Source organism: Neofelis nebulosa, chromosome 6 (genome assembly GCF_028018385.1).
Source record: "Neofelis nebulosa isolate mNeoNeb1 chromosome 6, mNeoNeb1.pri, whole genome shotgun sequence".
NCBI lineage: Eukaryota > Metazoa > Chordata > Mammalia > Carnivora > Felidae > Neofelis > Neofelis nebulosa.
In genome coordinates, this window is record NC_080787.1 from 6310357 (window position 1) to 6332622 (window position 22266).

At 45.0% G+C, this 22266-nt stretch overlaps 6 protein-coding genes across 6 annotated transcripts; 4 read left to right on the forward strand and 2 right to left on the reverse strand.

Annotated features, from left to right (window-relative positions):
• Window positions 1–146: 146 nt before the first annotated feature.
• LOC131513622 (histone H2A type 1-H-like) lies at window positions 147–1300 on the forward strand. The gene is made up of 2 exons (XM_058732746.1): window positions 147–554; window positions 1031–1300. Exons 1-2 carry the CDS (start codon window positions 170–172, stop codon window positions 1087–1089), a joined length of 444 nt encoding a protein of 147 aa, XP_058588729.1. The 5' UTR covers window positions 147–169; the 3' UTR covers window positions 1090–1300.
• A 5943-nt stretch (window positions 1301–7243) lies between these two features.
• LOC131513632 (histone H4) lies at window positions 7244–8659 on the forward strand. Its single transcript, XM_058732756.1, has one exon. The coding sequence runs from the start codon at window positions 7284–7286 to the stop codon at window positions 7593–7595; it is 312 nt and encodes a 103-aa protein (XP_058588739.1). The 5' UTR covers window positions 7244–7283; the 3' UTR covers window positions 7596–8659.
• A 3306-nt stretch (window positions 8660–11965) lies between these two features.
• Window positions 11966–13237, reverse strand: LOC131513633 (histone H4). The gene has a single exon (XM_058732757.1). The coding sequence runs from the start codon at window positions 13198–13200 to the stop codon at window positions 12889–12891; it is 312 nt and encodes a 103-aa protein (XP_058588740.1). The 5' UTR covers window positions 13201–13237; the 3' UTR covers window positions 11966–12888.
• Window positions 13238–17521: 4284 nt separating this feature from the next.
• Window positions 17522–17982, reverse strand: LOC131513630 (histone H2B type 1-C/E/F/G/I). The gene has a single exon (XM_058732753.1). It carries the CDS (start codon window positions 17961–17963, stop codon window positions 17583–17585), a length of 381 nt encoding a protein of 126 aa, XP_058588736.1. The 5' UTR covers window positions 17964–17982; the 3' UTR covers window positions 17522–17582.
• A 278-nt stretch (window positions 17983–18260) lies between these two features.
• On the forward strand, window positions 18261–18745 carry LOC131513625 (histone H2A type 1-E). Its single transcript, XM_058732749.1, has one exon. It carries the CDS (start codon window positions 18286–18288, stop codon window positions 18676–18678), a length of 393 nt encoding a protein of 130 aa, XP_058588732.1. The 5' UTR covers window positions 18261–18285; the 3' UTR covers window positions 18679–18745.
• Window positions 18746–19507: 762 nt separating this feature from the next.
• Window positions 19508–20460, forward strand: LOC131513624 (histone H3.1). The gene has a single exon (XM_058732748.1). The coding sequence runs from the start codon at window positions 19810–19812 to the stop codon at window positions 20218–20220; it is 411 nt and encodes a 136-aa protein (XP_058588731.1). The 5' UTR covers window positions 19508–19809; the 3' UTR covers window positions 20221–20460.
• Window positions 20461–22266: the final 1806 nt, after the last annotated feature.

Genomic DNA, 22266 nt, shown 5'->3' on the forward strand with positions numbered 1-22266 from the left:
GTTCAATCAAAGTAAGTGTATTTGAAAACCAGCATCCCATTGGTTACAGCGAAACTGTAATTTTAGCCAATGGGATAGTTTTCTTTTTGCGCCCATTAGAGACTATAAATACGGTAGCTCTGGCTCAGTCCATGCTGAGCGTATTCTGGTTTGTGACGTTTTCTCCGTCATGTCTGGACGCGGCAAGCAGGGCGGCAAGGCTCGCGCCAAGGCCAAGACGCGCTCGTCGCGGGCCGGGCTGCAGTTCCCGGTGGGCCGCGTGCACCGCCTGCTCCGCAAGGGCAACTACGCCGAGCGGGTCGGGGCCGGCGCGCCGGTGTACCTGGCGGCCGTGCTGGAGTACCTGACGGCCGAGATCCTGGAGCTGGCGGGCAACGCGGCCCGCGACAACAAGAAGACGCGCATCATCCCGCGCCACCTGCAGCTGGCCATCCGCAACGACGAGGAGCTCAACAAGCTGCTGGGCCGCGTCACCATCGCGCAGGGCGGCGTCCTGCCCAACATCCAGGCCGTGCTGCTGCCCAAGAAGACCGAGAGCCACCACAAGGCCAAGGGCAAGTAGAAATATGGCCTAGTCTGGAGCTCAGGTCTCCTGTCCAAACCAAAAGGCTCTTTTTAGAGCCATCCACTTAATCAAGGAAAAGAGCTGTGCCTCACTTTCTGTCATTGGGACAGCAGGTGTTGAATAGTGGCAAATCCTGTTAAAAAGAAAATTTATAGGCCTGTCAATCGACCCAAGAGTCCTTGAATTAAAAAGAAGTCACCTTGCCAAAAAAGACAAACCTTTGCCCTAAGGAACCCATGAGCGGAAAACTTGGGTGTCCTTGATTCTTCCCGCAGGATGGGATGTCCATGTGGAACCCAAACTTGGCAGCCTGTGACTTTGGCCTATCCTTCCCTCTTCTAATTCAATGGAATCCTCCTGAAAAAGACTCCCCCCTCCTATATGTCCTGCATTAGTCCTGCAGGCCGGTGGACTCCTTGTTTGAAATAACTTCAGGCAGACAATGCATTTCATAATTGTACACAGGTGAAGTAAAGACGGCAAGGAAACATCGGGGAGACCATGTGCCTTTGCAACAGACGTGAGAGGTGGACGTTGTAAGTCAGATTTTCACCTTAACTATACTGGCACCCAATGAGTCCCAGTGCCTATTCTGGCTGTTCTCGGCCACCAGCACACCCTTATCACCAAGTCAGAAGCTGGAGGGCGTCTTCCATTCCTCTCCACGAAGTACACCTCCGCCAATGTTTAGTTTTTCCTCACGAAGATCTTCTAATAAAATTAAGTTTCTATGCCGCTTCTAGTCTATGTGAATTAGTTCATTTCCTGGGTCTCTTGAAAGGTGTGTATGTCCTATCGTGAAATCTGAACTGCAGTCACAGGCAAAAACCCCCTAGAATCCGTGAACACAGCAATCCCAGATAGGAGGGAAATGTCACCTTTAAAAGCGTTTCTTTCAAAGTTACGATTATTCGATGTCAAAGGACCCACATCCTGATTTCAGTGAATCTGATTATTCAGTTGTTTCCTCTTAAAAAGTCACCTGCATTAATCAAATTTGTAAATTTTGAACAGCTATTTCTCTTAGCATTGGAAACGTCAAATAGAATAAGTTAACACAGCTCCAAGGAAGGCCTAGGAGTTCTTTCCATGTTTAATCATAAAATACGCTGTTTTGATGATTGATGTGGCTTTTGTGACAAGGTTCAGAACAAATCTCCCAGCATGAGACACTTTGACGAGTGGAGTTTTATGAGCTGAAGACAATTAGGCCCAAAATACTCAGGTAGACTTTTTACCACCCCCTCTACTGCCTACAAGGATGTGACTGGGCCTGGGCCAGGAAGAGAGCTATCACCAGAGGTAAGTACGAAGTGTGAGCTAGGTCCAATGAGCTGTGGGGAGCTCACAGGACCTGATCAAATTTCTCCCTGTCTCCTTGTCTCCACAAGGCCTGGCAAACTTTTGTTTACTGAACATCCTCTCCCCATGTTCCTGTGAACAGTCTTCCCTTTGAAGCCCAGACCTCTGCCCCCTTCTTAGCTCAATAGCATTCAAGCCTCAACTGCCTGACTGTGGGAGAGGCTCACCAGTCTTGGTGGGACTCCTGCATGTACAAAATTAAATGTTTTCCTCTTGTTCATCTGTCCTCTGTCAACTTCATTGTTAGACCAGCCAGAGAACCTAGAAGGAAAGAAAGGACAAGTTTTGTCCGCCCTTAACAGATCAAATCGCTAGTAATTGCTTTCTTGCATTGTTTGTATTTCTCACAAGAACGACTACATTGTTAAATTGTTATTAAAATTATGTTATTCGCATGGTTTTGATTTATCAAACCAAGGAACCCATAATCAAATAATTGGCAAATAAATACACATTTTTGTTTTAAGTAAAATATATTCAAGCGTGATACACTATTGCTTATAATTCCATGTTAACTGAGTTTTTTGTTAGTTGCCTATAGCTCCAAGGTCATTGGATAAAGTGCGTACTATTGATGAGGGAGCATGAGGACGACTGAGAGGCAAAGCACAAGCTAGCACACACCCCCGCCCCAGGTGGGACATGTGTGATATTCCTCAGACACCCCTGACCGCCCAAGAACGAAGGAAAGGGGTGTCAGCGCTGGCCATGGTGCTGTGGGAAACTAAGGCAAATGAAAACTTAAATTCCCTTACTGCCTACAGCCATTGGCAAGTCCTTGAAACCAGCAGAGTGACCTCCCTCTAGGAGTTCAGCTGCCTCCATGATGGCACTTTGCTGGGGGAAAAAGGGAACCTTGGCTTTACATTATCCCAACTTTAAGGATCTTGTAAGTTTATCTCAACTGCCCCAAGATATATGCTGGTAATCCTACTCCAAGCTTATGGCCCCCCATAAGAGACCCCCATACATCTAAAGGGTCTCATGACTGAGGTTTTACTAAATGATAATAAATGGCGTTCCCTTAGCAACAGCTACCCCCTCAAGGTCCTGGAAACTTTGCTTCCAAAATACCTTAGAGACTTACTCTACCTGTCAGGACAGCTCTTCCTGCCCGGGGTCCTGTCCCTGTGCTTTAATAAAATCACCTTTTTGCACCCAAGACGTCTTCAACATTCTTTCTTGGCCATCGTCTCTGGATGCCACTACCCCCCCCACCCCAAAACTTCATCACTATTATTATTTATATAATCAAAAAAAATTAAAAACTTCTTTCTAAAAAATAGAACAAAACCTTCAAAAACTCTTGATGAAATAACTCAGATATTTGTAATTGCAATCAGATCCAGAAGGACTGATGACAACTTCATAGTTTATACTGTAAAATCATTTTCATAGGAGGTAAAGTTCAATTTTAGTGGCAGAACATTTATGGAAACTTTTATTAAGCAATTGAAGTATAATTGACACAGAGGAAAGCAGTGTTTAAGCTTTCTTTCTGGCGTTGGTCTCTCCATTAATTTCTATCTCTGCAGATTCTGAAAGCACCTCTTCCCGTGTTAGATTTCCCGTGTATCTCACCCATCAGTTTACAAAGTCCCTTAGAGTGGAGACTGGGTTTTATTCATATTTGTGTCTTCCTAAACACAAATGACACAATGACAACCCCACAAAATATAGTCAATAAATTGTGTCAATTTTATAATAATAAAAATCCTTATAACATAGGTACGTGGTATAAAATAAAAGCAAAAAACAACAAAAAAAAAAGAGAGATGGAAAGGTAAATAAAAAAGAGATCCCATGGAGGAACTGGAGTCAATCTAAGTGGAGGCAGCGTAAAGATGAGACGGGTCCAAGGAGCAAAGACCAGTCGGAAAGACGTAAATTGCCTTTTTCAGTTCATGGTATTTATCTGGAAAGAGGCTGTACTTGATCGGCCTCCTGCCTCCTCCCCCAATCTACCAACAATCTCACATTTAAATAAATGCTACTGCTGTCGATGAATATGAGTTACGTGGTGGAATAATGAAACAGCTCAAGTGATCAGGGGCCCCAGCAGCTTGGAGGAAGGCAGGGATGCAGGCTGGGGCGCGAACACCAAGGGCAGAGAATTAGGGATCCGCCAACCAGTACAAACTTCTGAGGCTTCAGTGACTTTCCCCTAGGGTTGCTTTTGTGTGGTTTTTATAAATCTCTCGGCTTCCAGATTTTTCTATATGCTTACTATTGAAGTTGTCTACATGAAAATATTGGTTTTCCTGGTGCAGTGGTAGCATCTCAAGAGACAGGGCTTTGGTGAAGAGGGAGTAGCAATGGACCCTCTGCTGCGATCATCCTTCACTTACATTTTTAGCTGTTAAAACACTGATTAGAAGTTAGTTCAAAACAGGGGCGCCTGGGTGACTCGGTTAAGCATCTGACTTCAGCTCAGGTCATGAGCTCACAGCTCGTGGGTTTGAGCCCTGCGTCGGGCTCTGTGCTGACAGCTCAGAGCCTGGAGCCTGCTTCAGATTCTGTCTCCCTCTCTCTCTGCCCCTCCCCCACTCATGCTCTGTCTCTCTCTCTCTCTCTCTCTCTTAAAAATAAACATTAAAAAAATTTTAAAAAAGAAGTTATTTCAAAACAGAATACTTGATGAAGATGTACATACATATATAGAAATGAAAACAGAGGAAAAAAGTAACATGTTCATTTTGTTTAGGGTAATAACTATTAAAAATATATTTTGACCAAAATAAATGTCCATAAAAAATCTTTTGAGGGACAGCAGATTTCTCCAGCCCAAAATATATCTCTTTGACCTAAGGATTATTTTGAGCTAACAGCAATCAAAACCTAGCAGATTCAGGAAAACCTCTTATGTTCCTCCTTACCTGCCTAAATTTACATTGGAAAGGGGGCCTGTACCAGGAAAAGGTACTACCAGAGATACCTTTTATTATTTTATTTTATTTTTTGAGAGATATTTTTATCCTGGGAAATGTATCTGCATGACAGGGCAACCTTTATTTTCCAAACACCTTCTCTCTCCTTCCTGTGAATGGTCTTCCTTCCTTTTAAACCTCTAGACAGACCCTTTCCCTTTTCCTTAGTTCTATATGTTATATAAGCCTCATTACCTGGGTGCTCTATTTGTGTGTGTGTGTGTGTGTGTGTGTGTGTGTGTGTGTTTATTTATTTTTTGAGAGAGAGAGAGTGTGAGCAGTAGAGGGGCAGAGAGAGAAGGAGACACAGAATGGAAGCAGGATCCATGCTCTGCGCTGTCAGCACAGAGCCCGACGCGGGGCTCGAACCCACAAACCGTGAGATCACGACCAGAGCCGAAGTCGGACACTTAGCAGACTGAGCTACCCAGGCACCTGTGGGGGCTGTATTTTTATGAGACTCCCATACATATGGTTTGTTTCATTCCTGTTAATCTGTCTCATATCAATTTAATTATTAGATTAGCAAGGGAAGAAAGGAAATATTTCGCCCTTCCCCCACATAATATAATACATATTAAAATAAACATAGACTCTGTTAATAACATAATATGTAGTAAAAATAATTGTTAGTTATTTAACATTGTGTATATCATGTACAATGTTTTAAATTCATGTGTATTAAGGTAAAACTATTTTAAAGTATAAAGTAAATATAAAATATTTTAAATTTGGTACTAAAAATAAAAATTACTTGTTATATTAAATAGAAGCATGCCATATAGATGCAGTATTTTGCATAAATTATCTTCATTAATTCTTACACTGTTTTTGAGGTGATTACTGTTACTATCCCAATCCCATTCTGTACATGAACAAAGATTTAGAAAGCATAAGCAAGTGACCAAAACCCAATCAGTAGAGAAGATACAATTTCAACCGCAGTTGTTTTTTTTTTTTTTTTTTTTAACTATTAACCGGTTCCTAAAACACACACTTAAACAATGGGTGACGTTAGTTACAGTAGTTTACAAAATTATATTGGTGTCAAAATTTCAGAGTATGATCTTGTACTTGTTTTTAAGAAATAAAATCCAAAGTATGCGAAGAATATTCTATTTTAAGTCTTATATGAAAACCAAATTTTCATTTTAGTCGTTGAAAATTAAAAGGCTTTAAAAAAAACTGCAAGCGGTAAGTTTATGGATAGAAGTACGTCATTTTTGTAGGGCTTTAATTGCACTCCAGTGAATTGACAGTTAATGCAATTGTGATCAAAATCTTAAAGGGATTTTTCCCCCCGAAACTACTACAATGATTCTAAAGTTGCCCATGAAAGGAACCTTGTGAGACTAGATCAGAACTTTTTGAAAAGAAACCATGAGACCTGTCATGGCAAATTAGGCCCTCTAATGCAACTGCAATGTAAAACATCGATGTAATACAAAAGAACACTGTAGGGGAGGAAAAATAACTAACCCTCTACCCTGCTAGGTTCTGTACGTCCCCCCCCTCCCCGTCCCCCAAGCCCCCTGCCATAGCAAAGGCTGAGTAACCAGAGAAAACAAGCAGAAGTTTAATGACATACACGTCATGTATTCCTGGGAGATAGTCTGAAAAACTGAGGAGAACACCTGAAAAGGCCCAAGCCACCCCCTTACATACGATCTTCCACTAAAGACAAAAGATGTCATGCGGGAGGGGCGTGCACAGGGAGCCAGTTATGGGCTCCCAGGAAAAGGATAGTAAACAAGGCAAGGTTGTTCTGCAGAATCAAGGCCGGGCTTTCTCCATGGACAAGTTTCTGTGCTGATCTAGTCGTCCTTCTCTTTCTGGCACAGAGAGGGAGACACCGATTGAGATCTCCTTCATAAATGTGAAATTCCCCTTAAGAAAGTGTGAGTTCTCCTCTGGTTTTAGAGATTCTCCTGCGTCTGGTATTTCTCTAAACTGCTCAGAAATAGCCCTTATGTCAGACAGGCCTATGTGCGGGCGGCGTATACCGTACCGTTCACAACCACGGGGCATGTTTGGGGAAGGTGTGCCTGAGCTCCCCATTCCTATTTTGGGGTGGCGTCCTAGGGTACCCTTCCCAATCATCCCCTTCCGAAGGAGAAAGTACAGCACTTGCGTATAAAAAAAAAAAATCAGCCCCTGTGAACATTCTCACGGGAAGATATAATTTCAGATACAAATATCAACGGTTTCAGAGAAATCTAGAGCTTAAAAGTGAAACTCCTCACTCCGTTCCCTCCCCCACACCGCCATTGGCTCTCAACCCAGAGAGGGGCGGAGCCCGGCGTGTGGTCAAGGCGCCTCGGTTCCCGCCCGCGCGTTCAGTTCTCAATCAGGTCCGACGACTGCTTATAATAACGCCGGTCGGGCCCGTGGAGCTATTGCTGAGACTTACGTAGCACATCTGGGCAGCTATGTCTGGTCGCGGCAAAGGCGGGAAGGGCCTGGGCAAGGGGGGCGCCAAGCGCCACCGCAAGGTGCTGCGCGACAACATCCAGGGCATCACCAAGCCCGCCATCCGGCGGCTGGCCCGGCGCGGCGGCGTCAAGCGCATCTCCGGCCTCATCTACGAGGAGACCCGCGGGGTGCTCAAGGTGTTCCTGGAGAACGTGATCCGGGACGCCGTCACCTACACGGAGCACGCCAAACGCAAGACGGTCACGGCTATGGACGTGGTGTACGCGCTCAAGCGCCAGGGCCGCACCCTCTACGGCTTCGGGGGCTGAGCGCCCGGGACCCGCCACGACCTCCCCAAGCACAGAAAAGGCCCTTTTCAGGGCCCCCATCCTCTCAGCGAAGGAGCCGTGACGCGGGTTTCGCTGTGTGTTTTCTGGCTTTGTTGTGTTAACTCCTATTCTGGCCTTTGCACTCCTATTCCTTACGTGTCCAGACTAGTTAAGTCTTAATGCCAACTGCCCGCATTTTCCTTGGGCATCAGTGTATTTAGCAAACGCGCTTGGTGTTGTTTAACGTTTAAGTTTGGCGTTTGGGGGTTTAATGCTGCACTAGGAGCTTCGGTATGGCCGCAGTTGGAAGGAAGTGGGACGATTTTTTCTGTCCAGACGGTGTACATGTGTCAGGGTTGAGACAAACGAGACGGACTCCGCGTCTCCGCGCTGAATTCGTGATTTGGTGCGTTTAGGATTCTCGACGCTTTCAAGTTTAGTTCCTGTTTAGTGGCCTTTATTCTGCTGCCCTATGTCCTCTGCTCGAGAAACCAGTGCGTGCTAAGGGGACTGGAGAGCAGCAGTAGTGACGAGCCGTCCTTCCTTGCCCCCTTTCTGATGCATGCAGCACGTGGTTGGCCCCCTGGCTCGGATCCTGGTTTCCACCCAGTGTGGAGACCGGTAGTTGGTAGAAGACTTGCAGGCTAATCCCCCACAGAGGGGTGCTGAGGGTGGGACGCAATTGGAAGGCATCTCAACTAAGTAACAAAGGAAACAAGGTTGCATTGCAGAAATGTTAGGGTGACAAAACAAGGCAGACCCTAAACCCAGAGGAGCTACTGCAGGGATCTTGGGAGTGGAAGAGTGGAAAAGGAATCAAACAAGGGGTTAGGACATGAATCCAGACCTAAATTCAAAGTAGGTCTTAATATTCCTCCAGACCAGATCTTAGCAAGTAGAGAAAGAAACCCAAAGCCAAAGGTGAAAATCTGGATGTTGGTAGAAAGCTTGGCCAGTGCATATACACAGGCCGAAGTAGTAATTCCCACAGGTATATAGAAAAAGTAAACAGTGATTGAGATATTAGATATAGATATAGATAAATAGATAGATAGATAGATAGATAGATGATAGATAGATAGATAGATAGATAGATAGATATTTTTCCCCCTAAAGCTGAAATTAAAAACTTTAAACATTTGCCCGTGCGTCACCAAGAGTTAACCTTTGTAAGGTCAAATACTAAATATGCACCTGGCCTTCTCCCAACTCAGGGCCCTGGATGCATCTCGGAAATACAGTGCGGTCTTTCTTAATGATTGTGATCTCTCATTTTCCTGGGAATACTTGCGCTAACTTCCGCTAACATATGACTCTAAATTGCAAAACCCACAGTGTTTTGAATGAGATTTCCTTTTGTCTTTCCTATTCCAGTAGGAGATTGTCTGTCGGGAGAATTTGGTTTTGATTATATTTCCCCAACACCTTCTGAAGGTCTATTGTCTGTTTGCGGCTTTCCACTGATTTCTTGAATAATTCTGGTAACAGTCTCTCAGTTCTTAAAAATAAACAACTAAAAAAAAAAATCCTTAAGTATTCTGTACATTTGTTATTTTTATAGTTAATATTCTAGTACTTGTCTTCAGAAATCCATGGCTTATGTTCATAGCCTGATTTAAAGAAACATTCAAAATTTCTTGATATTACCTTTCATAAATCCAGGCCCCAAATTTTGAATAATGAAACTCTGAAGGTATTACTTGTATCTAAACTCCTCTTGTAGTTTCCCACGTGGCCAGGAGGCCACACGTATTTTCTCATTTTATGAGAAAAGATGTACTTTGTAATTAGCAATATACAATTGTGAGAACTCTTTTCTTATATATCGTGTAATAGGAAAAAAGAGGGCAAATCAAAAATAAACTATACATTCCTAAGTTAACCAGATGAAATATTTTTTTTTTTAATGTTGTTAACGCTTATTTATTTTTGAGACAGAGAGAGACAGAGCATGAACGGGGGAGGGGCAGAGAGAGGGAGACACAGAATCCGAAGCAGCTCCAGGCTCTGAGCGGTCAGCCCAGAGCCCGACGCGGGGCTCCAACTCACAGACCGCGAGATCGTGACCTGAGTTGAAGTCGGACGCTTAACCGACTGCGCCACCCAGGCGCCCCCCAGATGAAATATTTTTAATATAAATGTTTAACAATTTTACTTAAGTTGGATAGAACATATTTATATTTATATACAATAACCACACAAAACTACCAACAGACTTTGTTCCTAGATATCAACGCCATGGCAAAAAAAATAACAGATACTTTCCGGGAAATATCAGAAGGTTCCTGGAGGTTTATCAATCTCCGTATTCACAGTATCATACCTAAATAGAGGATTCTATCCTATTCCATAATGATAACACTGATTAATATAATAAATTAACCAGACATTCTCTAGTCATCAATGGATGGTTACTATTTTTCCTTATGCTGTTCTCTACAGGCCCATGCTACAAAATACAGATCTGAAATTGAGTTTTACAGAAGAAGCATCAAAAGAACTTTAATAAATAATTGTACCAGATACCTGTCAGACTCTACCCTGGGACTGATTTAAGATTTTCCAAGCCGTATTAGAAGCAGGGTACTTAACCCAAGATCAGCAAAATAAGAGTTAATTAGTTAGGACTGAATGAACTGATTTGGTTGTGGCTAAAATTCCCTTACTAAAGTCCTCTTATACTTGTAATTGCTGTCTTTTTCAAATGGATTCCTCAAATTTTAAAAAAATATTCTATTAAAAGAACTCCTGGTAGATTGTCAGGAATCTTAAAACTATTGACTCTGTTGAAAATAGGTTATATATTGATTGGCTCTCTCTACAGAACTTCACAGAATAATGGTTGGATTTTATACAAAATGCTAGGAATCCAAGGAATCCAAGGAATGCGGTTATTATAATGTGGTTGGTATAGGCTTAGAACTAATTGATCCTTCTTAAAACAAGTAGGCCTTTCCTTTATCCCCTTTTCAAACCATCATTCAAACAGACCAAGTAAGACAAAAGATAAAATTTAAAATACTTCATCATAAGATACCTGTCTAATGGTCTGGTCACAGTTGATAAAAAGCCTTGATGTTGGTTCCCTAAACATTTCAAAGTGTGTATTTCTCTACTATTTGCAGATATTCAATACTGCTAGAGAAACAAATGTGATGGATGAAACTTCTGTCTTAAGTATAGATAAATACCTAGAAAGTGGAGTGTGTATGTATTAAGGATATAAAGAAGGGGTAAAGGACCAAGAGACATGTAATATTCATGAGGCACTTTTATACTTGAAACACCAGACACTAAATATGCATGAGATACGTGAGGCACTAAATATTCGTGGTACACTATATATATTTGGAACACGTAGTACCTTGATTCAGTCACCCTCAGGTGATGTCCATCCTGGCCCCACACGTCCTTTGCCTAAGATACACAAATGAAGCCCATGCCCATTAGGCAGATGAACTAGTAAGCATCAGCTGTGACCAGGAATAACCGTCTGTCTTCCACAGATTAGCTCCCTGTCATTGGCTCCGGGCGCCTTCCATTTGAGGAACTACTTGTCCCAACTTGGGCTGTAGTCTTCAAGAAGAAAGGCTGTATGTGGCAGAGAGAAAGGTAACTAAATACATGACCAATGATTCAGCTGCTGTGGTCCATCTATCTCCTCATGCCCTTACCCAAGCCTTAACTTACCACACGTCTTTCCCCCTGTCTCAGGCTATGTACTCAAATGTATTAAAAACAAACAAACAAACAAAACACACACACACACACACACACACACACACACACACACACAAGCATCCCCAGCATTTAAATTTGGTCCGAGTCTTTCTGGGCCACAGGACAGCTTGTCTGGTGGTGTATTTTGAGGCCAGCAAGGCATAAACCCAGAATGAGTACAAATGAACAAGTATACATTGTAAGAATAATGAAGAGAATACCTCCATTGGGTGGGGGATGGGTGAGATGGGTGATGGGCCTTAAGGAGGACACTTGTTGGGATGAGCACTGGGTGTTATATGTAAGTAATGAAACACGAAATTCTACTCCGTAAATAAATAAATAGAATATCTCCGACATTTGCAAAGTTGTTTGGAAAAAAACATGCACCAGAGTATTATGCATGGCTCCCTACGAGACTATAGTGTCTCCTATTAATGTGGCTGGATCTCTACTGGAATGTGCTTGTTCAAGAAAAGTTGCTCACACCCGGAGGTCACAAAATGAGGTGCGATTAGTGACGGAGTGTAAATGATTAAGTGCTTCACACAGCGCTGTGTGGCAGGCAGGATTCAAGCACTTGGCATTAGCAACTCAGTCCTCAAAATAATCCTTTGAGTGAGGTCTCCTCTTCCTCCTCCTCCTAACCGTGTAGGTGAAAAAACTGAGGCCCAGGAAAGAGTTAGAACTGAACCTGCTCTCACAACCAAGTGATGCTTCTATAACGACTCTGTTTAGACGTTTCACCACCTCGCATCACTTCAGTAAGCAAAGTTAGACAACAGGACATTTACGTCTTAACTTCCACAATATTTTGTTTGTTTTACATGCTTAGAGAGATTCGTCTTTATGTCCAAAGTTCACGTGGGCCCACTTGCTGGTGCCAAAGCTGACATTTTCCCACGAGTTAAAAGTACATTTTCCATGTGTTACATCCACCATTTGTACGTCATAAATTAACGCTGAACGAGCGCCGATTAGGATCCTTGCCCTTAAAACATACAAAAACACATTTAGCGTTAACTTTTAAAAGCTGTCTACTCTTCGTGGGAAGTAAGTGATGGCGAACAATAGGACATTAATGGCCCCTCCAGACTTAGACACCACGGACCTGATTGACAGGTGACATTTAGAGGGGACGGAGCCCTCAATTACAAACTTAATAGATTGCCACCTTTCTTAGAATAAAAACTTCCCTAAGTCTGAAAACTTTTTCAACTCTGCCAAGCGGACTCTGCAGGACTTCTGGCAAGGGGCCGATCACAGGAGGGGGTCTCCCCAGCAGGCCCACAGTTAAGCCTCAAAAAGGAAGTTGTGTCCACCGCAGGCCTCAGAAGCCTCTTCACACGACCTGCTTCCTCGAGCGAATTCGCAGCTAAGACCCCAAGCCAGGCGGAAAGGTTCGTTGTTGGTTTGCAACAGGAGAGGGAGCGACCCGTGCGGGACGCGGACCAGCGAGCGTCAAACCAGCGTCACGGCTCCTCTGTGAGTGGGGGGAGCCCTGAAAAGGGCCTTTTGTTTGTAGACAGGGCGGGACGTGGGTGCAGAGCCCCGGAAGCCGGGAACCTGGAGCTCAGCCCCCGAAGCCGTAGAGGGTGCGGCCCTGGCGCTTGAGCGCGTACACCACGTCCATGGCCGTGACCGTCTTGCGTTTGGCGTGCTCCGTGTAGGTGACGGCGTCCCGGATCACGTTCTCCAGGAACACCTTGAGCACCCCGCGGGTCTCCTCGTAGATGAGGCCGGAGATGCGCTTGACGCCGCCGCGCCGGGCCAGCCGCCGGATGGCGGGCTTGGTGATGCCCTGGATGTTGTCGCGCAGCACCTTGCGGTGGCGCTTGGCGCCCCCCTTGCCCAGGCCCTTCCCGCCTTTGCCGCGACCAGACATGCCGACAAGAAAGACTCCACAAAACCCTGTCACGTCTCCAGAGCTGCGGGCTTTTATATATCCGCTGGCGGACCGAACTGAGAACCTAAGGAAGCCGCGAAGTGCCACCCAGTGGGGGAGGGAAGTCTGACCAAAAAAAAAAAAAAAAAAAAAAAAAAAAAAACCTTCGGTTTCCTTGTGCTGTTTTGTTCTATACCTAGTACCTTTTGTGACCACGTGTTAAAACTTTAAAAATTGCTTTTGAATGTTATGAAAAATGCAAAAAAAAAAAAAAAAAAAAAAAAAAGGACAAGCAATAAACTAGCAAGCTCTTACCCCAGGATACAGAGAGCACTTACGACTACTGGCTACTTTGATATTTTGGTGAACAGATATATGCACATATTTTTTTCAAAGAAAATTTACACAGTGCCCGTGCATAGGGATTGTGGAACTTCTTTATGCTGATTATATTTTTAGTCAATTTCCTCTCTCTAAAGAGAAAAAAGATGTTTTTAATATCCACGTGGTATTCTTCCTTAAGAATTCTCTATAGTACACTTTAACCAATTCTCTAGTAAATCCTTAATAAACCAGATGTTTAAAAGCATTCTTTTCCCCACTGATCGATGTGTCACATTTAACAGTGATTCATACTTGGAACTGTGGGGGCAAGGGCAGGCCACTAAGATGGGCCAGTCTGGCGTGAAGGTTATTAAAATCCAGCAAATTCAGGAAAGCTTTTTACCTCCTCCACAACTAAATAAAAAGAAATTGCATAGAGGACCTGCTCCAGGAAGCGAGCTTTCACAGTCGATAACTATATTCTGAATTACGTATAGAAGATGGGCAGGGACCCGGCAAGGCCTGTTTGATCAGAGTCCTCTCGATGCCCCACTGAGTGGATCGGCAGACATTGGTTAACCAAACTCTTCAGCAGTGCATTCCTTCCCTTTGAAGTCCCAGACCCCTGTCCCTTCCTTAGTTCAGCCTGACATATGCCTCATTTTGCTGGACTGTCTTTGAAATGTCATGTCTGTGTGGATTCTCTGTACGTACACTATTATATGTGATTTTCTCCTGTTAATCTGTTTCATGTCAATTTGATTCTTAGCCTAGCTAGAAGGACCTAGAAACGGACAGGATATTTTCCCTCCCTGACAGAACTATTACCAAAAAGTCTATTCTGTTCTATATTTTAATCAGTTTCCTTTGCCAAAGGAAATCTATTTTCACTTGGAACTTTGGAAAAGTTACATGACTGAAGGTGAAAAAAGTGATTATTTTTATATCTGTGTAATATTCCATCATAAGCAGTTTCTATGATACATTTTAAACAAATGTTCTAGTACTTAACATAATGTGCTTTCTTTTTTTTTTTTTTCAATTTTAAAGGAGATTTATACATAAACCTGAGGATAACCTAGAGTTGAAATGCTTTGTCAGAAAGGATGCAGATTTTGTGGTGTTTGATTAATATTACTACACTTTCCACAAAATTCTTATCACATTCACCTGTGCCAGCGATAACTGTTGTGCATGTGAGTTTACCATCACTGATAAAATACCAAAGCGACATAGTTTGAGTTGGTATATTCTGCTCCCCTGCAAAATAGTGGATCTTGTTTCAGGTTTAAAGGAAAAATGAACCCCTTTTGGAAGTTTTCACATCACTGCATTGCACTTATTAACTGGGGCAGAAAAATTGACATCTTTAAAAGAAAGAGCTCGTCATTTTGTACATTGTAGGAACTGGAAATTTTCCCTTTATTCCTTTCATGGTTCATTGGCTGGTCCACTAATTGAAATGGCATAAAAGAGATTAACGGGGGAAAAAACCAAATTTGATTTCATAAGTACAGAAGCCCTGTAAAAAATAAGAGACTCCAAGGCAGTCAGGCAGTCGAGGCTGAGTCCCCCTCCCTGGCTGAGGGATGGGATGGGGACCGGGGGCTGCAAAGGGGAGGAGGGCCAATCACAGGAAGATAAGAGCCGCTGTTTGGTTAATCAGATGTTTGCCTGGCCTCGCAACATCTTTCCACATTAAACGTTCTGTTTGGTAATAGCTCTCCCTGTTATCAACCCTTATCGAAATCTTTTAAGGCAGTTAAGGGAGGGGCAAAAGTTTTTCTTGGCCTGTGAGGTTGTTGATTGGCTTTAGTTCTTGTGCCAAATAGTCCACTTGTCAAAGGGGCATTTTGAGACTTGTTCTGAACCAGGTCACTGTCACATTGCTGGGCTTAGAACGGGACCAGGCTCCTAGTATCGGGCAATAAATATTTGCTGAATGAAATGTAGGGAAATAGAGAATTCTCAATCTTCTTCGGATCTCTGGCTAAGAATTAAACCAACATGAGACAGAAAAACAGGGAAAAAAAGGGTCCAAATCTTACTGAATTTTTCCATTCTACATGAGAGCCTTCACAAGAGCAGGACGTCTCAAAGTGACTCTCGCAGGGGAACCTCCATACCTTTTAGAAAAAAGAATTTGTGAGGAATTGACAAGACACAGGGATTTGGGCTTGGGGTAGTCAGTTGAAGAAATAATAAGGTTTTTTCAAATGGCCTTTTGGCCCCCAATTCCCTGTCTCTGGTGACAAGAAGGCCTCCCTTCCTCTGGGTGCAGGGAGGGCACCTTTCCCTGGGGAGGCTCTTCTCCCGCCTCAGGGTCAAAGGGCGGAGCGGGGTGGGGGGAGGGGGGTCCGAGCGACCTTCCAGCTTTTTAGTTTCTCAAACTCTTTCAAGCTCAAGATATTAATATATGCCAAGGGCCAAGGTGCCGTATTTGGGGGCAGCGAGTCTGGAACCCGATGGGAATGAGCGTGGCGAGCCTCTCCTCCTCCCAAGTCCCCTTTCTGAGCCCCCTTTCTTGAGCACTGACGTTGCTCCAGTTGAAAGCTGGACATCAGCCTGTGCTCCGCCACCTTCTGTCACTCCGTCCGTGTGCAGCAAGGCCTGACCTTTCTGCTTCCTTTTCCCCGTCCGGCCTCCTCTTCTGACTGCTGCCTCCTTAGTCCCGACCTCGCCCCTGGCTGGTATTTCCAACGTTTTGACCCGGATCTCACTCCCTTTCAATCTGTTCTCACCTAGGCCACCGGGAAAATGATTCAGAATCCTACATCTTGCAACATTTTCAATTTCTGCAGTCTGATTTCTCCCAGTAGATAAACATTATGTTTCTTGACAAGGTGTGCAGGGCTTCACACTAAGGTTTTCTGCCCCACCTTCGGCTGGCCTTTCCACCTTCATCTCCAGGCATCCCAGCCTCCAGCCACTCTCAAGTAGCTTCCAAAGTCTCTAAAGGTGTGCTAGGTGCTCAGACCAACCTGCCTGGAGCAGGCTTCCCTCCCCTCTGCAGGGTCTTACCCACCCAGCAGGCTCCACTTAGCTCACTTCCCAGCTTATTTGCACAAGTCCGCATTTTCTTCTGTTTCCTCTGGAGATGCTAGGACTTTCTCATTGCAGGAACGTGTCTTAGCACCTACTAGGCACTGGAGACCAATTTGCTGCATACATGGAGGAGTGAAGAACGGTGGACTTGATACAAATAAAAAAGACACACTGAGTTACTGGGAATATTAAAGAGAATTGAAGAGGCGGAGAAGGAAAAGAAAGAAACTTCTCCAAGTCTTCATTTAGCCTGATGGGAAAGGGCTCAGATTTATTTTTCAAACTGTATTTGTTACACCTTTACTGACGGCCCTTTAATAATGCTTATACTTTTACGAGGGGGCGGGGGGGGGGGGGGGCACGGTATGGACGCCTTCGTGGGGTAAACTGACAGAGGTGACCAGGTGAGGAACTAGAAAATAGAAGAGTCTGAACTACGCTGCCTGGTGACGTTAAGTCACCAAGTTTTCAATCAGCACTGCTGTCCTGACATTAACATTACCTTCCAACTATAAAGCAGTAAAAGATGGAGCTGGAGGTAGAATCACGGGAGTCTGGGGGCACGTAGATGGCACCAGCCATTTCAACGAAGACCCACACCCCATGTTCCTGTCTTCTCCCTCTTACGCCGGAGAAAACTAGCGTAGGTCTACGCACAGTTTAAGTCGAAGCCAGAAACCACTACGTTGCACATAGTTCACCACAGGAACCTCGGAGTAGTATTGCAGCCCAACTTAGGAAGCCGAGGTGATATCTTCTTTGGCTTTTTCTTAGTACACAAGACTTCATACTAAAAAGCAACTTCAAAATTTGATGCTAAAATGCTCGAGGCAAATCCTAACAAGAATGTCAGTTTCTCATAAATTATTTACTTCTGAGAGAACATACAACACCCAATTCTACATTAAGCAAGGCTAGCAGCGACAAGCTCTTTCTTAGAAGGCGTGGATGGCTCTAAAAAGAGCCTTTGGGGTATGGGTCTGGAAAATCCGATCTTTCTGGGAAAAGCGAGTTTACTTGGAGCTGGTGTACTTGGTGACGGCCTTGGTGCCCTCGGACACGGCGTGCTTGGCCAGCTCCCCGGGCAGCAGCAGGCGCACGGCCGTCTGGATCTCCCGGGACGTGATGGTCGAGCGCTTGTTGTAATGCGCCAGGCGCGACGCCTCGCCCGCGATGCGCTCGAAGATGTCGTTCACGAACGAGTTCATGATGCCCATGGCCTTGGACGAGATGCCGGTGTCGGGGTGCACCTGCTTCAGCACCTTGTACACGTACACCGAGTAGCTCTCTTTGCGGCTGCGCTTGCGCTTCTTGCCGTCCTTCTTCTGCGCCTTGGTCACCGCCTTCTTCGAGCCCTTCTTCGGGGCGGGGGCGGACTTGGCTGGCTCAGGCATGGCCGGGACGACACCGTACGCGCTCGCGAAAAACGAAACTCTAGGGCGGGTAAGACGCAACTTGTCCGGTTTATATAGAAACCCTTATGCAAATAAGGTGTAAGTTACAGTCCTGGGTCTGATTGGTGGCTAGTCAACATGACGTCAGTAGTTAGCTCTGCCCAATCACAACGCGACACTCCCAAAACTGCATTCTCGTTGGAGAAAATAAAGCCACAAGCTTAGCCAATGCAAAGCCTTCTTTTTCGCGCCCAATCAGGGCTATAAAAAGTGCTGGTTGTGTGCTCGTGTCGCCAAGTGCCTCCAGGGTGTTTAGGTGGTCATGTCTGGACGCGGGAAGCAGGGCGGCAAGGCTCGCGCCAAGGCCAAGACGCGCTCGTCGCGGGCCGGGCTGCAGTTCCCGGTGGGCCGCGTGCACCGCCTGCTCCGCAAGGGCAACTACGCCGAGCGGGTCGGGGCCGGCGCGCCGGTGTACCTGGCGGCCGTGCTGGAGTACCTGACGGCCGAGATCCTGGAGCTGGCGGGCAACGCGGCCCGCGACAACAAGAAGACGCGCATCATCCCGCGCCACCTGCAGCTGGCCATCCGCAACGACGAGGAGCTCAACAAGCTGCTGGGCCGCGTCACCATCGCGCAGGGCGGCGTCCTGCCCAACATCCAGGCCGTGCTGCTGCCCAAGAAGACCGAGAGCCACCACAAGGCCAAGGGCAAATAGAATCCTGGATTAACTTGCCACAACGCCTCCCGCATAAACCAAAGGCTCTTTTAAGAGCCACCTACAATTTCCTGTGAAGAACTGTACACGAAGTACCTTTTGTTTTTGATAACCATTCTGAAACGTCATCAGTCTCGCAACTTAATGCGTTAAGCAAAAGTAATGGAGTAAAAAGTTGGCCTTTCTAGTCCTAAAGTTTTCAAATCCGTCCTCTAACTTTTCATGTCATGCAAAGAATCTATCGTATGGACTTGCCACTTTCGAGTGAGAATTTCTGGATGTACATGCAGACGGGTAGACCCACCATAGGTTACTGGTGGTGGGGAAGTAGAGAATCCTTAAGACAGGAATACGAGTAATTCTGCTAATTTACACACCATGCTTCATGTCCTTTGCAAAGCCAGTCTGTCCTCCCCCGTTAGTAAAACGACAGGTATCGTAATTTTGAATTTCCAAATTAGCAGAAAAACAAAGTATGCTGCAATGGAATTGGTTTGTATTCTCTGAAAATGAGAAGTTCGTGGAACAATGTTTCCCTATGAAGTTTCTAGTCTGGATTGTTTGCATGCAAGTTAGAATTTCCTTGTTGAAAAGTAACAAATCCCAAAATGTAAAAAGTAGAAAAAATTGAGGGGAGATGGTATAGAATTGAGCTGTCCAGAATGGTAGCCAGTTGTGTCTAGTGATCACGGGACGTGTGGCTAGTCTGAATTAAGAAGTGCTGTACGTGTAAAATGCACACTGGATTCCGCAGAGTTTGGAGAAAGGAATGTAAAATATCTAAGTTGCTGATTACATGTTGAAATGATTTTGGAAATACTGGGTTAAACAAAATATTTAAAATAATTTGTTTATTTTGTTCTAATGTGGATATAATGTGAAAACATGTTTCTTATGTAGCTTGCATTTATTTCTACAGGAAATCGCTAATATAAAGCGGACAAAAAATACATACTGAGGTCGTGGACAAGACCATCAGCACACTCGGCGCTCCATAAAAGTTTCGAGTCTTTAACCAATCCGGTTACCGGTTGTGTAGGCTGGTCCCCTTTTGTCCAATCAGCTTCTGACTCTCACTATAAATAAAAGGGAACCGGCTTCCTTTTCTTACTGGCATCCAAAGTCCAAGCTATGGCTCGCACGAAGCAGACGGCGCGCAAGTCGACGGGCGGCAAGGCCCCGCGCAAGCAGCTGGCCACCAAGGCGGCCCGCAAGAGCGCGCCGGCCACCGGCGGCGTCAAGAAGCCGCACCGCTACCGGCCCGGCACGGTGGCCCTGCGCGAGATCCGCCGCTACCAGAAGTCCACCGAGCTGCTGATCCGCAAGCTGCCGTTCCAGCGGCTGGTGCGCGAGATCGCGCAGGACTTCAAGACCGACCTGCGCTTCCAGAGCTCGGCCGTGATGGCGCTGCAGGAGGCGTGCGAGGCCTACCTGGTGGGGCTCTTCGAGGACACCAACCTGTGCGCCATCCACGCCAAGCGCGTCACCATCATGCCCAAGGACATCCAGCTGGCGCGCCGCATCCGCGGAGAGCGGGCCTGAGCACAAGGTCTGTCACTCCTTCCCAAAGGCTCTTTTCAGAGCCACCACATGTACGCTGAAAAGGACTGTTTCCCTGTAACGGTTATTGGTGGGTTGGTTTCACCGGTGGGTAACGACCATTTCCGGGCGCTTTAGTGTTTTAGGAAGTTAGTAGAGGCCCTCACAAGTGCACTTAGCTATTGGCCTGCTTGCGCTCCGATTTATACTTTTAGTCCTGTTTAACCACTCTGGTCTGGGGTTCATTAAGTTGGGTTCCAAGGTCACAACTGCTAACTTAAAATCACCCATCTTGATTGTGTTAACTGCCTTCAGGTGAGTGGGTTCATGGCTATGAACCTATGTGCCTATGATTTCCACATCCAGAGTTTTAAGATAATGCCAGTATTTTACCAACTAAAAATGCCCTACTAGCCTCTACCAGCAAAACAATGTATTATAAATATCCTCTCCGTAATCTGCCTTCCTCTGGAAGGGAAGGTATATTTGGAGGAAAGCAGTGCCCTCCCACCCTCCCAATTTACCCTTCCCTACACACACACGCACACACACACTCACGAGGCTGTGCTGATCCAAAACAGATTGTTATTGAGTGTAAGTGAAGCTTTCCTTACCCCTGGGCTGGGAAACAGCTATTAAGGGCCCTGTGCACCCTGATCAATACTCTTGCTGGTTGGGCAGAGTATGCAAAAAGTACAATTCTCCGTTAGTCTTTCCGTTCTGATTATATGAAGACTTATTCAGGGGCAGTGAGTAGTTCTAGTTGTGTGGACCTGGTCATTTTTAGATCTGTGGGTCTAAAATGGATACTCCAAGTCTCTGAAACCACTCCATGTGCTAAACTGATTATCTCGTGACCTACCTCAGCTCTTTCCGGGCCTTCAAGGTGTGCTTTCATCACCCCATAAGAGGAATTGAGTTTTGCTATAGGAATGGCATGCAGAAATGCATGCTCAGTGACCCCAGATCATTTTGGCTCATGCTAACGTGTCGAATGTGATGCCGTCTTCTAAGGCTCGCTGAAGGAGGAGGGATGGTCTGATCAGTCTGGGGTGTGCATTTTCACTTTGCTAGAGATCTGCAAGAATTTCAGAATGTACGTGAATATGTACGTCTTAACTCAGGAGGTAAGTCTGGGATGGACATAAAGGTTGGGGAGTCATTAGTACATACAAAGGAAGGTTTGGGAGTCATTAGTATATAAAAGTCTTTAAAACCAAGCAAGTGGCCTACAGATCCCTTCTGGCTTCTTCCTGTCTCTTGCAGTCTGCTCTGTGGCCAGGGTCGAACTTCGTGTCATTGCCTGAAATATCACAAGCCATGAATCTGGTGCTGCTCATTCTGTGCTGAGATCCCCACCCTTTCCTCTAATTCCCAGTGTCCTCCAACCTTCAGATGAGATGTTCCCTCTCCTTCCTTATCCTTCCGTCTTAGTCCTCCCAAAGTCCTATGCTTATTTCTCTTCCTATCTTGTGTTTTGATTATTTACTTTTGTGTTTTATCCCATTAGAATGAGTTTCTTTTGGACAGGCAGGGTCTTATTGTTGTGTCCTTAATGTATAGTACCTGAATATGAAACGAAAATTCGTGGAAAGTATAAGTACATTACAATTTAATAAATGAGGCCACAGAAAAAATAGTCTTTGTGCATCCATTTCTTGAGATTGCAAAAGTAGTAAGTAGCACAAATATTCCAGTCTTTTCCAAGGACTAGTATACAAGGATCTTGCTTTGCCTGTGTAGAAATATGGACAACGGACCAGGATCTTTGAACTCACTACTCTCAAAAGGGCCTTTGGCTTTTCGGAAGCGTTTCTGTTCTTTCAAACTGGGTCTCCATCATGAAAACTTGGACTGCAGTTCTTAGCATTCAGTGCCATCCTTGTTACAACCAAGATTGTACCGCTATATTGGACATCTACACATTTGGCCATGTGGTGATAGATGTATATACTCATATACATGAATATACACATGAATAATTATAATACTATAAACTGCATTTGAATACTTTTAGTAAACAGATCATTAAAACCAAATTATTCTTTA

What these genes read in the sequence shown, in the direction of transcription:
- LOC131513624 (XM_058732748.1), top strand. Translation starts at nt 19,810, where the DNA reads ATGGCTCGCACGAAGCAGACGGCGCGCAAGTCGACGGGCGGCAAGGCC.
- LOC131513630 (XM_058732753.1), bottom strand. Translation starts at nt 17,963, where the DNA reads ATGCCTGAGCCAGCCAAGTCCGCCCCCGCCCCGAAGAAGGGCTCGAAG.
- LOC131513625 (XM_058732749.1), top strand. Translation starts at nt 18,286, where the DNA reads ATGTCTGGACGCGGGAAGCAGGGCGGCAAGGCTCGCGCCAAGGCCAAG.
- LOC131513632 (XM_058732756.1), top strand. Translation starts at nt 7,284, where the DNA reads ATGTCTGGTCGCGGCAAAGGCGGGAAGGGCCTGGGCAAGGGGGGCGCC.
- LOC131513633 (XM_058732757.1), bottom strand. Translation starts at nt 13,200, where the DNA reads ATGTCTGGTCGCGGCAAAGGCGGGAAGGGCCTGGGCAAGGGGGGCGCC.
- LOC131513622 (XM_058732746.1), top strand. Translation starts at nt 170, where the DNA reads ATGTCTGGACGCGGCAAGCAGGGCGGCAAGGCTCGCGCCAAGGCCAAG. An exon ending in GAGCCACCACAAGGCCAAGG is followed by an intron (nt 555 to 1,030) that starts GCAAGTAGAAAT and finishes AATTGTACACAG; the next exon opens with GTGAAGTAAAGACGGCAAGG.